Source organism: Pipistrellus hanaki (genome assembly GCF_964339955.1).
Source record: "Pipistrellus hanaki genome assembly, chromosome: 3".
NCBI lineage: Eukaryota > Metazoa > Chordata > Mammalia > Chiroptera > Vespertilionidae > Pipistrellus > Pipistrellus hanaki.
This window is the reverse complement of record NC_140505.1, coordinates 188,505,582-188,521,202: the sequence shown is the minus strand read 5'-3', so window position 1 is coordinate 188,521,202 and position 15,621 is coordinate 188,505,582. Positions and strand designations below refer to the sequence as shown.

At 50.0% G+C, this 15,621-nt stretch overlaps 1 protein-coding gene across 1 annotated transcript in view; it reads right to left on the bottom strand.

Annotated features, from left to right (window-relative positions):
- ATXN10 (ataxin 10) overlaps positions 1 to 15,621 on the bottom strand; it is a 111,916-nt gene that overhangs the window by 80,424 nt on the left and 15,871 nt on the right. The window contains exons 2-3 of the mRNA XM_084878145.1: positions 8,217 to 8,408; positions 5,234 to 5,316 (exon numbers count right to left, since the gene is read on the bottom strand). Of these exons, the coding sequence (XP_084734271.1) occupies positions 5,234 to 5,316; positions 8,217 to 8,408 (275 nt within the window). The remainder of the gene's footprint in view (positions 1 to 5,233; positions 5,317 to 8,216; positions 8,409 to 15,621) is intronic.

The window sequence follows — 15,621 nt, the reverse complement described above, 5'->3', positions numbered from 1 at the left end:
CCCGGGCCGGCCTGGGCCTTCCCTTCTCACCCTGCGGCCCGAACCCTGGCCGCACCTGGCTCCGGCTCCAGCCGCCGCGGCAGGGCGCTGGCAGGGTGGAAGGCGAGGTGAGTAACGGCCACACCACTCACTCACTCACACTCCCCAACCGCCGGGGTTCAAAGAGAAGTGCAAACCCGTGGCCAGAAATCAAAACACTGACACGTACACAGTGGCCCGTGGAAACGGTGAGCCAGAAACCTCGAAGCCGAATTCGCCTGCTGTGACCGTCACGGCAGCACGCAGGTCCGGAGCGGCACACGCCCTGCCGCCCGCCGCCTGAGAATGCCGGGAACCAGCCCGGGTTGTCTCATGTAGCCTGCATAAGATCATTAGTTTTCTTTCCACTTTCCGGAACTTCTTAGAATTACTCTATAACAAAATTATAAAATGCTTATAATAAAAAAAAACTCTTCATTTTTAACCTTAAGATAAGTTATAACTTAAACGGCATATTCCTCCTGAGTGTTCTAGAATATGGACACTCAAACTTTGTGAAAGTGAACACATTAAATAGGGCAACAACGTAAGCTGGTCCGAAAGCCAACTGACCCAACAAGCCACCGGGAGCCGGAGCCGAGCGTGTGAACAGAACTCAGTCCGGGAAGGCAGGGTTTACAGACGGCCCGGAGACCGAACAGAGCTCCAGACACGGACAAATGACAGTTTACTTTACCAAACAGCTTACCAAGTGATCTTTATGTAAATACTGCAAATGTTACCGAGTCCCTCAAAAATCCCAACATTATTTTTACAGATTAGAAAAGAATAAAAGCCAAAAATAACACCAATAACTCAATTAAAATAACTCATGCTTGTGTTTACACAAAATTTGATGAGCATAATATATTCGTCACACCACTGTAATTATTCTCTGAAAATAATACTCTAAATATTATTTTGACAATGTAATTATAGTTCTTACCTCAAAAGTGGTTACAAAACTGGCACAGACACCCTGCTAAAATCCTACCACGCATAAGGTTCTCACAAAGAAATAGTCAAAAAATAGTGTAAGAACTTTATTAGCAACCAGAACACCTTTTAAAAGATTTGCATTAGGTTTGAACTAACATACTATTGCATAAATACTTTTAAAGTTTCATTGTTGAATACAAACTTCATTCTTGAATGAAATTACTTGGGATAAAATTCAGTAATATTGGTAGCTGCCTTTTCTCAGGAAGAGCGAGAAAACTCAGCTTGCTTTCCTCTTTGCCTCTAATATCCTTGCAACTTGGCCTACAAGCGTAAATTGTCTGCTTGAAATGGATACAACTACAATATTAAAGACCTAAAACAGCACATGTTCCATACTCACAGGCTGGAAGACACTATCGTTAACATGGCAATTCTCCCCAAAATTCCACACCATTTCTACCCTATTTCCCTGAAAATACAACAGTGTCTTATACTAATTTTTGCTCCCAAAGATGCACTAGATCTTATTTTCAGGGGATGTTTTCTTTTTCCATGAAGAAGAATACGGTACACATTTATTGTTAAATGAAAATAAAGGAAATTTATTACCTGTATACGGTACGGTAGTACGGTAGTTGTCAACACAAACCAGACAAACTGTGAATCCTACAGTATCAAGAATTTACTCATTTATTCAATGACAATCATGTCATCATCTTCTGGAACATAATCATAACAATCCAATTCCTGAGTTTCCTGGTGAATTTCTTGTGACTCCATTTCTTTCAGAATCAGTGGACCAAATCTCTCGTGTGTAGCCTAAGGGGGGAGGGCTTATTTTCGGGGGATGCCTTATATTTTACTCAGAAGGAAACCTGTGAGTAGGTCTTATTTTCGGAGGATGTCTTATTTTCGGAGAAACACGGTAGTATCTGTGATATATAAGTAACTCCTATAATTTGACAAAAAAAAAAAAAAAAAAAAAGGCAACCCAATAAAACCTGGGCTAAGGGCTCGAAGAGACATTTCCCCAAAGAAGACTGACAGCCAACAAGCACAAAAGGTATTTCACATCATTAATCTTAGAGAAATGCAAATCAAAACCACAATGAGGACCAACAAGCACATAAGATATTTCACATCATTAATCTTAGAGAAATGCAAATCAAAACCACAATGAGGACCATTTCTTAGCCACAGGATGATTACAATCTAAAGAAAAGAAATTTTGGCCAGAATGTGGAGAAACTAGGACCTTGAACATCATTGCAGAAAGTGTAAAATGGCTCAGCTGCTGTAGAAAAAGTCTGGCAGTTCCTTAAAAATCCTATATAATAAAAGCTTAATATGCAAATTGACCAAACAGCGGAACGACTAGTTGCTATGATGCGCACTGACCCCCAGGGGGCAGGCACTCAACACAGGAGCTGCCCCCAGCCTGCAGGCCCCAAACAGCAGCAGGGGATGGGGCTGGCGAGTGGGCGGCTCCAGGCCAACCAAGGTGGGTGCCAGCGGGGACCCCCCAATTGCCCCACTGGTCGCCCCTGATCACTGGTCAGGCCTAGGGATCCTATCTATCATGAATTTTGTGCACTGGGCCTCTAGTTTAAATAAAATCAACCCAGCAATTCCACTCCTAATATACCCAAAGGAATTGGAGGCAGGAACTCAGACAAGTACATATACATGCATGTATTTATAAGTGGCACAACAGTGAAATGGTGGAAACAACACAAACAGTCATCAATGAATGAATGAATGGCTAAAGAAAATGTGATCTGAGCATTCAATGGAATTATTCAGGCATAAAAAGATAAAGTTCTGATACATGCTGCACTATGAATGAACCTCAAAAAAAAGTATGCTGAGAAAAAAAGCCAAACACAAAAGATCCCATAATTGTACGATTCCATTTGTGGGAGATATCCAGAACAGGTGAAGCCACAGACTAAATGCAGAATGGGGGGCCAGGGGCTCAGGGAGTAGGAGATGGACCACAGCTGCTCAGAGGGCCCGGGGCTGCCTTTGGGGTCATACACATGTTTTCGGGTAGAGTAGCACATGTACAGCCCTGCGAATGCACTAAGGCCACTCAGCTCAGTGGTTATTTTTCTCTTCTGTCATGTCACCAAGAAAGTACTTAAGTTGATACAACTGCAGCTACCTCCACTGTGGCCAGCTCTCAGACCTCTCACAGACAGGTCTGTGAAGATCCCGTCTCTCCAGCCTGTGGGTATCAGTGAGCAGCAAGCCCAAACCAAACAACCAATGTCCCCATCCATTCCAAACCAGTTCCTAAAGTCTCACAAATCGCCTCCTTTAAATCTGTTGATAGATCATCCGCTGGCTTCCGTGAAGAGAAAATGGATCCTCCGAGAAGGATTTGTTATAGACAATGAAAAGCGATCCGCAGCAGGTGTGGGAGAGCAGAGGAAGGGATACGGACTAGGAGACTGGGGAGATCAGGAGATGGGAAACGGGGGCACGTTACACTCGGATGGAAACGAGAACAGCGAACAGCTGAAGAGGCGGCGAGGGCTAATTTCAGGGCAGAGATCTGCGTGTGGAGGGAGGCCTGGGCCGGCTGATGGCCGTTTAATCGCAGCGTCTGCTCCCAGGGCACTTCCTGCAGCGCCTTATTTCGGGCACAGCGTCCCGGGAGAAAACTGCTGCCACCACAGCTCGCGGGATGCCAGGGCCACACTGCCCACCTCGCTTGCATCTCCCAGCCATCACAGAGCTCAGCGCCTCCTGACCGCTCCCTGAACCACAGGCCAGACTTCCAAAGCGGCTGCCCTTCCCGGGAGACAGAGAACCGTCTCTGACTGCCGTGCTGAGACCCCCACGAGCACCGGGGCTCCTGTTTTATGAAAAAAACAGAGCAACCAACAGAACTCTGTAACATCTCAAAGGCAAGCCACAGCCACACCCCACAGCCTGCCCATTTCTTGAGGATATGTGAAACATTCGTGCTGTTTAAAACACTGAGAGCAACCACTCTGGAAATTCTTAACTTAATTCAAAACCATGCCCAAAGGAAGAATTCAAAATCGAACAGGAAATGCAGGAATTTTAACAAATGAGCTTTAGATAAAAACACTGATAAATCACAGACTAGAATGAAGCTGAGACAAGCCAGGCGGCATATGTAGCCGCGGAGTTAGCCCAGCTCACTGCGCGCCTCAGCCTCTTGTCCGTACAGACCGGGACCTCCGTTCTCTGCCCACTGGCCACGGCGCATGACACCCTCACGAAGGGGAGGGTGCTCACTCATGTAAGTGTAGGCTTTAAGAACTGTATGCAAGTCAGCTTATAGATCAAGTCATTTCAAGTATGGCTGGAGATTTCTCACTTTAAGAAGTATCTGTTGAATTATGTTATACCTTCTTTACTAAAAAGAATTTTAACTACAGCTTTTTAAAAGCCAGATATTTACATTGGAATTTTCTTATTAAGTGACTTGGGTTTAGCCATCAAGTATTTTAATTCTGCGTAAATACGTCATATATTAAAATTCTGTTTTTTAAGCATGAGGTTAAGATAATAACCCTCACTCAAAGACAAGTGTTGATGCCAGTAGTTCAAGAACCAAAAACCTAGAGAAGCTTCCTGGCCTTCCATGTAAGAGGCGTGGTTCTCCTCCAGTCCCACAGCAGCTGCCACTGGCGATCGGCGCTCACCTGCCATTCTGTCCCCCTTTCTCTCTCTGTCTGACAGCATCTGGCTCTCCTCCATGGAACGGAAGCACCTGAGGGCAGGGTGTGGGGTCCCTGTTAGGCTCACCCCAACACAGACTGGGGCCTTGAACAACCCAAACGCCTGTCTCATGGCCGGGAGGCTGAAGAGAGAGGAAGGTGTGGGCAGGGCATCGCTCCGGAGGCCTCGCTCCTTGGCTGACACATGGCTGTTCACGCCTGTGTCCTCACACGGACGGCCCTGATGTCCTCTACTCATAAGGACACGGTCACTCCGGATCAGGGCCACACACGTGACCTCACTTTACCTCCATTAACCTTCTTAAAGGCTCCGTCTCCAAATACAGTCACATCTGAGATACTGGGGTGAGGACTCCACCATGGGAATTGGGAGGAACCCAGCTCAGCCACAGAGGTAAGAAAGGAAGTTGCTACAACTTTTTAAATAATTCTTAGTACCACTAATAAAGTCTCTCTGCACCGTCACAGAGCATTTGCCTGAATGAATGATTAATACCATGTTAAGTTTGTAAACCTTTTCCAAATATATAAATAATTCGTGAGTCCACTGGGCGTACCTGTCAGCAGGGCCTCCTGTTCCACTCGGAGTTCCCGAAAAAGAAGAATCAAGTCAACAGCAATGCCGATTGTATCCAAGTTCCTGTACCGTGATGTTAAAGAGACAGAGTTAGGGACATTCCCAAGCCCACAGGTCACGTGATCCAAAAGCAGCGCGGAGCCTGCCGGGGACAGTGCCTATGGCCAGCGGAAAGAACAATGTTTTCCAAAGGAAGAGTTCAGAATGTGCTGCTTTCTGTGACTGAACCATCAGCCCATCAGCTCCCAAACCTGGGAGTGTGACCTCACGGGGCCTGGAGAGTACGAAGGGCCTGGGGTGGGCAGTGTCCTGGAGTATCAGGCGGGGCCACGGAATCACAGGGTGCTATGCGAGGAAGAGGGAGGGGCAGGGGCAGGGGCAGGGAGGAGGCCACGAGCCCAGAAATGCAGGCAGCTTCTCAAAGCTGGAAGACGTTCTCCCCAGAGCATCCAGAAGGAACCTCCTGTCACCTCAGCGGGCCCAGCAGACGCATTACCCAGGAAGCTCCAGGGCAGCCCCTCCTGCCTGCTGGGAATCCCTGACACCCATCGAGGCCCACAGGACTGAGGATGTTACACAGGAGAAGTGCTGCAGCTTGGACAAAACGCGCAGAGAAAGAATGGAATGAAAGGCAGGCAGACGCCCAAAACCCTACAGGTAGGCAGCAGGCTGATAACCACTCAGCTGCCAGCAGGTGCTATCCTGAAGAGAAGGAAGGATGACCAAGGGCGGGACTATGGGCAGACCCAAGCCGCGGAGGCTTAAAGCACGGCCTTGACACTTGAGTTTGCCCAACTGGATTTTGAAACCACCTGGGGCCAGTGCCACCCCTTCCCATATTTTCTCCGCTTTAAGGGCAATGTCTAACACTGCTCTCCCATGCCTGTTACACGGACGGCAGTCACACACACAGGCTGTTACAGGGACGGCGGTCACACACACAGGCTGTTACAGGGACGGCAGTCACACACACAGGCTGTTACAGGGACGGCAGTCACACACACAGGCTGTTACAGGGACGGCAGTCACACACACAGGCTGTTACACAGACGGCAGTCACACACACAGGTGTTACAGGGATGGCAGTCACACACACAGGCAGTCACACACACAGGCTGTTACACGGACGGCAGTCACATACACAGGCTGTTACACGAATGGCAGTCACACACACAGGCTGTTACACGGACGGCAGTCACACACACAGGCTGTTACATGGACGGCAGTCACACACACAGGCTGTTACACGGATGGCAGTCACACACACAGGCTGTTACACGGACGGCAGTCACACACACGGTCAGGGATGTCTCGGGCTCGTCATGGTGGCTGCTCTGAGCTGAGCTGCAGTCGGGAGTCAGAGGGAGGTCCGGGCCGGAGTGATGACTGCCTGTCGGACAGGTTCCTAACCTGAGTCCCCAGCTCCTCTATGAGCAGATGGAAGCAGCAGCACACTCTTACTTTTCTTCACGTATGGAGCCATCGCACAGGCGATCCAATAACTATCAGGCCCCGCCAGCAGCAATCACGTTGGATGTGGGCTGCCTGTGGCTGCGCCGTAGCATACCATTGATGAATTTGTTCTTAGGGTTACACAGGGCAATGCAGTCAAGCCCGGGGGTTACAAGCCCGGTGGTTACAAGCCCGGTGCTCAGGGCCGGCGCCCAGAATGGCCGCTTCCCTCCTGAGAGGCTGCCGCGCGCTGGGCCAGCCCACCAGCCCCGCCAGTGTCTGCTCTAACTCCCCTCCCTCCCCCGGCGCCCGGAGCTCCTCCTGGAGAGGGACAAAGGACCCCTTCCAGCACACAGCTACCCTGTCTCCCCGAAAATAAGACAGTGTCTTATATTAACTTTTTCTCCCGAAGTTGCGCTAGGTCTTGTTTTCAGGGGATGTCTTATCTTTACATGCGCTAGGTCTCATTTTTGGAGGATGTCTTATTTTCGGGGAAACGCGGTAGTTATGTTTTTAAATGCTGACTACTATTATCAAGGTTATAATTGTTTCTATCCATTTGTCTGCAAGAGGATGGCAGGCCTGGTTTAGAACTGAAGTTAAACAACCCCGGCTCTTCCCTCTCCTTTTATCTTAAAAAGCCATTCATCACAGCGAAGCCTCGGGTGGCAGAGCTGTCTGGGCAGCGCGGGCGGCCCCTCAGGTGGCTCGGGCCCAGCCCGCCTGCACCCGTCACGGAGTGACAGGAGGCCCGGAGGCTCGTCTGCACCCAGTCCGGACAGAAAGGCGAGCTTGCTCTTTGAGGCTCTGCCTTCATCTCAAGTGAAAATCTTTCATGAAAAGCAGATTCCATAAAATCAAAGAGGAAAGGTGCTCCGTGCTGGGAGGAGAGAGCAACAGGTCAAAGAAGGCGCACAGCGCCGGGCAGTTTCTGCTCAGCTTCTAGCCACGTTACCAAGCAGGCAGACCGGCCAGCGTGGCCCAGGGGGTGACAGTTGACCCATGAACCAGGAGGTCACAGTTTGATTCCTGGTCAGGGCACAGGCCCGGGCTGTGGGCTCAATCCCCAGTGTGGGGCATGCAGGAGGCAGCGGGTCAATGATTCTCTCTCATCATGGATGTTTCTATCTCTCTCTTTAATCCTTCCTCTATGAAATAATACAAATATTTAAAATAAATAAATAAATAAAACCGGTAGAAGTGGAGTCTTAAGACAGGTCACCTTAGGCCTTTACAACACCTGCTCCCTGTCCAAAGCGAACACCAGCGCCGTCACTAATAAGTCTCTGGAGCGAATGGAAGCACTGGGAGCTCAGACACGCGAGGCCCAGGCTGCACATGCCGTGGGCAGTCCGGGGTCAGTGATCAGAAGGCAGTTCCCTCTGTGCTGTGGGAAACCAGTGCCTCACACACGTAAGTGCCAGGGAGACGCCTGAAGACCCCGGGCTAACCGCCCTCCATGCGGGCCCCCGTCCCCGTGTGCCCACGCCCCTCCCGCGCATCAGCCGCACCGGATGGCGTCCTGGTTGGCGGAGCACTCGATGCAGGCGTTGCGCAGGCAGCGGAAGCACTCGGTGATGAGCTGCAGGCTGGAGGCCAGGTGCTCCACGCGGGGCGGCTCCCCGCAGGCCAGCTCCACGGCGCGCGCCGACCGCTTCAGGATGTCCAGGACCCTCGGGAAGATGGTCCTGGGGGCGGTTTCTCTGGAAGACGACAAAACTGTCACAAACCAGAAAAAAGCACCCTGACCTCCCGACGCCCCGTGCGGACACCCTGTACTGACTTCCGGAGGGGCGGGGTACCTGCTGTGCCAGCTCCTCGTTCCCACACGAAATGGAGGGGCTGCCGGCACGGAGCCCGCACGCCAGGCCCGGCCTCACCGGCATTTCACGTGCTTAGCGTGTCGCCTGGCCCTGAGGCAGCACCGGCCTGTCCAGTTTACAGACAACTGAGGAGAGGGGCTGTGAGCACCGTGCCCAGGGCAGCCCCGGCAGAGCCCAGTTCCGGGGGCAGTGTGACTGTGCTCCCCTCCCAGGGCGGCCCGCACCCACTTTCCAGCTGTCCGCGCTCTGGCTCTGCCCTCAGGCCAGCGGCACAGCTGCACTGTGTCCCGGACGGAGCGCGGAGCCAGGGTGCCTGCAGGCCGCCGCCGGGGCCCAGTGAGGACGGAGGGGGAGGAACAGCCGTCGCTCTGTCACACCGGGGAGAGTGTGTGCGGGCACGTATTCACTCAGCCCGCGGGGGGAGTGGGGAGGGAGAGACCGAGCCGTGCCCAGAGGGGGGGCTATGCTGTCCCCTCGGGCCCCCGTTCCCACATGCCTCTCATGCCAGGAGCGGGCCTGCCCCGCTCTCATCCCGAAGCTATGCAGGAAGAATGCTGTGTACAACAGGCACCTAAACGCCCGCCAACTTCCTCATTCCGCCCGAACAGCCTCCACTCCGGCCTGAGAGGGAGCGCTCCCACAGACCCATCTGCCCCGGGCTTGTCTCCTTTCGCTCTCACCCACAATCACAGCGCCCCACGTCACCCCGGGCCCTGCCAGCGCCTGGGGAGCTGCCCGCTCCTGCGAACTGTGGCTGGAACACAACGCAGCCTGTCCCCTCAGCCCCCCTGCCGCCGGGGAGACCCCCCCGAGCCTCAGGGCCGCGCTGGTGCTCCAGGTGGTGCGTGTGCGTCCACAGGCGGCTCGTAACCACCGATGCCCCCGCTGCCCCTTAAGGTGCCCGCAGCCTCCGGAGCAGCCTCCGGAGCTCACCTTTAGCGCTGAGTCCCAAGGCGTGACTTCAAGTATTAACCTTATGTTGCCCCAACTGGCTTTCCCTCTCGCCCTTTTTTTTATTTTATTTAACTGTTTTTGTATTTTCAGGTGCTTCGAATCTGTTTTTGGAAAGAGGCAGAGTGTAAATTAACCCATTAAGAATTGAGAAATCGGGCATAAAATAAAATAATCTGCCGCATCTCCGCGGCCAGCGGGGTTCAGCAGTGCTGAGTGCCCCGGTGACAAAGCTGAGGGCACACAGTGCCGCCTCCGAACTGGGGCAGCAGGGAGGCGGTGCCCACCTTCAGTGACAACATGCCACGGGACAGTCACTAACTCTCTCCAGAAGCTTTAAGGAATACAAACCCAGCGGCGCGGACATCACTGTGCTGAGAAAATACCCGAGTCAAACCTTCAGAGCCTGCTGATCTCCACAGCCAAGCACACATGTACCACTTCTCCCGTCCACAGGGAGGAGGTGCCCCTGAGCAATCTGCAGGCAGCTCCGCTCCAGGGGAAGCGGGACGGTGCTCACACCCGGGAGGAAGGAGGAGAAGCGGACGGTGCTCACACCTGGGAGGAAGGAGGGGAAGCGGAGGTGCTCACACCCGGGAGGAAGGAGGGGAAGCGGAGGTGCTCACACCCGGGAGGAAGGAGGGGAAGCGGTGCTCACACCAGGGAGGAAGGAGGGGAAGCGGAGGTGCTCACACCTGGGAGGAAGGCGCCAGTGTGTCTTCTCTCCACGGGGCCTCTGGGAGTTCCTCTCCGCGGGGGCCAACTGCCCACCGCGAAGGTCTCCCCGGAGTCACTCCGAACCCTTCACCTTGGGTTTCCTCAGAACTGGTGTCCAGCACAGCACAAGCTCCAATCAAACCATGGCGGACCACACACAACGGGAGAAAAGCAGCTTCCTAGGGAAAATGGATAACTGATGTCCCAGCAACGGAACAACTCATTCCTGAACCGCCCGTGAGGGTCCCCATGTCACAGGTGGATCTGTCACTCATGCGCCACGCCTTCTTCTTTTCTTTCATCCTCTCCCAGGGGTACGTGTATTGGTTTTAAAGAGAGAGGAAGGGAGAAACATCCATCGGTTACCTCCCATCCACACCCTGACCAGGTGTGGAACCCACAACCTAGGCATGTGCCTTGACCAGGAATCTAACCAGCAATCTTTTAGTGTTAGTGAACGGGATACGCTCCACCACCTGAGCCACCGGCCAGGGCCAGGCCTTCTGTATTTATCACACTTTCAACCAGAAGGAAATGTGTAACTGAGCTAGCCAATCAAAAGGCTCCTGAACCAAATAGCTATGGCCAGCAGCTAACGAGGAGCCCTGGCGTCCATCGGCACCCAGTAATTCCCACCTGCGGTCAGAGAGAAGGGAGTGGAGCTCTGACCACTGCCCTGTCCTGCCCCGGGTCGCACACCCACCAACTCCTGAGCATGCCCAGCCCCTGCCCCGTGTCTGCTCACAGTGCGCCCGCCACCAGAATGCCCTCCACACCTTCCCGGCCAGCGCTCTGCCTGCGAGTCTGTGGGTCCCTTCACTCTCAGCCCGGGGACTCCCCACTGGTCCCGTGAACCAGTCCCACCCACACACACTGGCACTCCGGCCAGATGCAATGGCACCAACATCCAGCCTATGAACCCCCATAGAGCCTATCTTATTTATTTCTCTTCAGCCCCAGGGCCCGGAGCTGGCATTCATTAGCTGCTGTGTCCAAGTCTAAAGTTAGTGATGAGACTCTCTGCACGCAGAGTGCCTCTGACTTGTGACCCAAAGCCCGGGAGCCAGGCCTGAGGCCCCAGTGGAACCAGCGCCCGGGAAAGGGAACTACGAGGCATCAGCTCCCCTCTTCCGTTTCCATTAAGAAGCCACATACCCTGGACCCCAAACATGAAAAATGCCCCATGATAAGAGGCAGAGATCTGGCTGCAATTTAACAAACACCTCCTTTCTCTCCTACACTGCGCCCTCAGTGGATAAGTACAAAGGGGGAGGGAGAGGAACTGTAACCCGATTAACTCCATTTATAATTTCTCGAGAGCAGAGACGATTTCTTAGACATCCGTATCCCTCCATAAAGGGGCAGGGAGAGGCTTTCTGGACTCCGGGAATACCCGGCTATGGGTTTTAGTCACAATACTGTGTACAGTGTAACACATTAACAGCCTCCATCAGACTGGGACAGGAGCTTTTACTCACCAACAGTACAACTCCTCCACAATTCCTTACCTTCTGAACGGCCTTGACAGAAAGCGTTTTTGGCATTACAGACCCAAAGTAGTTAAAATGTACTCGGTCTGCAAATTCTAAGTTCACTGTCAAGACAGCACAGCTAAGTATGTGTAATGATTAATGACAGTGAAATAACTAATAACGATCAGTCAATCGTTCCTATATTACAAATGTTAATAACAAAAATTGCTGTCATTTCTGCTTTAACCAAAGTAACACAAAATATTCACAAGGACTTAAAAAAGCTTAGCTACTTCATTCACAGAAGGCAGAAAGTACTTAAGAGGACAATTAAATTCAACCGTTAGACATTCCTATTAGGTAGGAATGCATACCCTGAAGACAACATATAAATGAAATGTTACATTACACACACACACACACACACACACACACACACACAAAAAAAAAAAGGCCGCAAAAAAAGCCTTTGAATTATACAAAAGGTAGAATTTCATTTCCTTCAAGTTTGAACAGATCGGTAGGTATAATCTCGGCAAGTCCTGTTTGAGCAAAATTAAAGAAAACTACCCATGATTACATGTAACAGGTTGGAGAGGTCTAATAAACTCTATGTATACACATTTTACAGGCAATTCATCAGGTGGAACCTCCTACTGAAAGGAAGCTAAATGCTAATCATTGTAATGTATAACTAAGACTCTCACACTTGCTAAAAGATTTATTCTAATATCTTAGATTTAATTAAAAACTGGCATATGCGGTTTAGAGTAGTTTAACCACTGTCACTAAGAAAAACTATTAAAATGCATACAAGTTCAGAGATTAAAGGAACAATCACTGGTTGTTATTTAAAACCATAAGTGCTGCCTCCTGATGTGCCTGGGCTGAATGAGCAAAAACAGAAAATAAAACATTTCTCTCCTGCCAAACGCAGCCCCGGGCAACATTTTGCAATTCATCTCTGCAGCCTCAGACTCCCCTTTGACAGACTTTTCCCAGCTTGTCACACCCAGGACTCCCCAGGTGTCCCCGTCAGCCCGACCACCCCTGTCCCTGGGCCGGGCTGGCAAACTCTTTCCGGAAAGGGTCAGGGACTCCCTTCAGGCTGGGAGGGGTGACAATCTGTCACAACCTCTCACCTCTGCTGCTGGGACAAAGGCAGTCTTAGCCACACTAACCGGCTGTGTCCTCAGGAAACCATTTTTATGGCACCGACACTTAAGAGTTCACATAATTTTCACATGTCATGAAATTTTATTTATTTTCCCCAACCATTTAAAAATGTAAAAATCATTCTTTTTAAAAATATATACCTATATGGCCGAAACCGGTTTGGCTCAGTGGTAGAGCATCAGTCTACGGACTGAAAGGTCCCAGATTCGATTCCGGTCAGGGGCATGTATATTGGTTGCGGGCACATCCCCGGTAGGGGGTGTGCAAGAGGCAGCTGGTCGATGTTTCTCTCTCATCGATGTTTCTAGCTCTCTATCTCTCTATCTCTCTCCCTTCCTCTCTGTAAAAAATCAATAAAATATATTTTTTGTAATAAAAAATAAAAATAAATATATATGTATATATATTATTGATTTTTTACAGAGAAGGAGAGGGATAGAGAGTTAGAAACATTGATGAGAGAGAAACATCGACCAGCTGCCTCCTGCACACCCCCTACCGGGGATGTGCCCGCAACCAAGGTTCATGCCCTTGACCGGAATTGAACCTGAGACCCTTCAGTCCGCAGGCCAGCGCTTTATCCACTGAGCCACACCAGTCAGAGCTGTAAAAATCACTCTTAACTCAGAGTCCATAGACCTAAACTGTATTAAGAAGGGACTTGTTGCCGAAACCGGTTTGGCTCAGTGGTAGAGCATCGGTCTGCGGACTGAAAGGTCCCAGGTTCGATTCCGGTCAGGGGCATGTACATTGGTTGCGGGCACATCCCCGGTAGGGGGTGTGCAAGAGGCAGCTGGTGGATGTTTCTGTCTCATCGATGTTTCTAGCTCTCTATCTCTCCCTTCCTCTCTGTGAAAAATCAATAAAAATATATTTTTAAAAAAAAGAAAAAGAAGGAGGGACTTGTACCCTGGCCAGTGTGGCTCAGTAAGTTGAGGGCTGTCTGTCTACCAAAAGACCATGCACCAAAAGGTCGCTGGTTTGAGTCTGGGTCAGGACACGTGCCCAGTCCAGTCGGGATGTGTATAGAAGGCAATCGATCGATGTTTCTCTCTCCCTTCCTTTCTGTTTAAAAACAAACAATAACAAACATTTTTAAAAATCACATCGTTGAAATGCCTTGTTGTTGTTTAACTGCAGTAATGCTGAGTATACGCCGCAGTCCTTACACAGAAAGAAGGGAAATGAGAACATGAGGGGAAAGGGACAGTAAATAGGAAGCAGAAGGTTCAACGGTGTAAATGAAAAGTTTTAAAAAGGGGGGGAAAATAGAAAACCAGATTGTGAATTTTAACAAAAACCATGTAGAGATTTTATTTTGAAGGTCACTGAAACCATAGCTCAGTTTTGGGAGAATGGATGTCTTTATTTTTTAGGTTTCCTATCGTATAATGGTAGATCTCACCATCCCAGTGTTCTTTCCCATGTTTTGATAAAGTTTTCTAACACTCTCAATGGTGGTGACAGCCACTGACACTGACCTTGTACTGATCATGTGCCCTGCACTCCACCACCCTCCTGGGCGCTCTCCTCAGGGCTGTAGGAGTGTTGGTTGTTTACACACCATCACCAACTCTCATAGGACTTGTCTAGGCTCGAGGCCTTCAGAGGGTTGACTCAACCTAGAGCTGGCCCCAGGGTTCCTCTGCCTTTGAGTGAGTCCTTGCCCACAGTTCCGTGGCCACACCCGTGGGGCCAGAGACCACTACAAAAGCCTGGAAGAATGAGAGACTGAGAAACTCCGCTGAGGTTACTACTGGTCACAATTCTAACCTTATTTATTTTGATTTGCTGGCTCTAACTTTTTCCTGTCTACTGTGTCCATTTAAGATAATTGAATGTGAGGGGTGGCTCACCCTGACCACATCTGTATTTTGAAGTTGAGTCAGAACACCTTACCAAATAGTTCCATATGGTCTTCCAGCTCATGGCACAGATAAAAATAACGGAAATTGTCATCACTCTAGAAAGTTCTTTTTATAGTGTAACTTAATTGATGTTCTCTCTCAACAAAGCTGATCTGAATCATGTTGAGTCAAGATGATATGGCATCCTTAACTAAGCTGACAATTGGTGTGGGTTTTTGTTTTGTTTCGTTTTTTGTTTTGTTTTCGGTGCATCCAAAGACTGCTGGCCAGAGGCACAGTGCTGTTTGGGGGAACCTGGTGAACGTGTACACAGAGCCGGCCAGGTTATTTGTGAGTTCTGTATATGGTGAACTCTGAAGTGTTCACTCAATTCCCTTATGAAAGTTAGTCAAACACTTACACAGCAATGAGTAACACTGAGACCTTTTTTACCTCTTGAAATCACAGTCATCGTCATATTTCATAATTTTTCTATACTTTTCTTACTAGTCTTTCCTCTGTGCTTTCACTTATAAATCCAACGACTCAAGAAAATCAAACGTTCAGCCGAGACCAGTTTGGCTCAATGGATAGAGCGTCGGCTTGGGGACTGAAGGGTCCCGGGTTCGATTCCGGTCCAGGGCATGTACCTTGGTTGTGGGCATATCCCCAGTGGGGGGTGTGCAGGAGGCAGCTGATCGATGACTCTCTCTCATCGATGTTTCTAGCTCTCTATCTCTCTCCCTTCCTCTCTGTACAAAATCAATAAAAAAAATATATATATATATATATATATATATATATATATATATATATAAAAGAAAATCAAACGTTCAAAGAAATACTACTACTCTGCAGTGGTCATTGTGTGCTAGGTCGTAAGGTAGGTACTGAGAAGAGGGGAATGGGAAGAATCCCGCCTCCAGATTG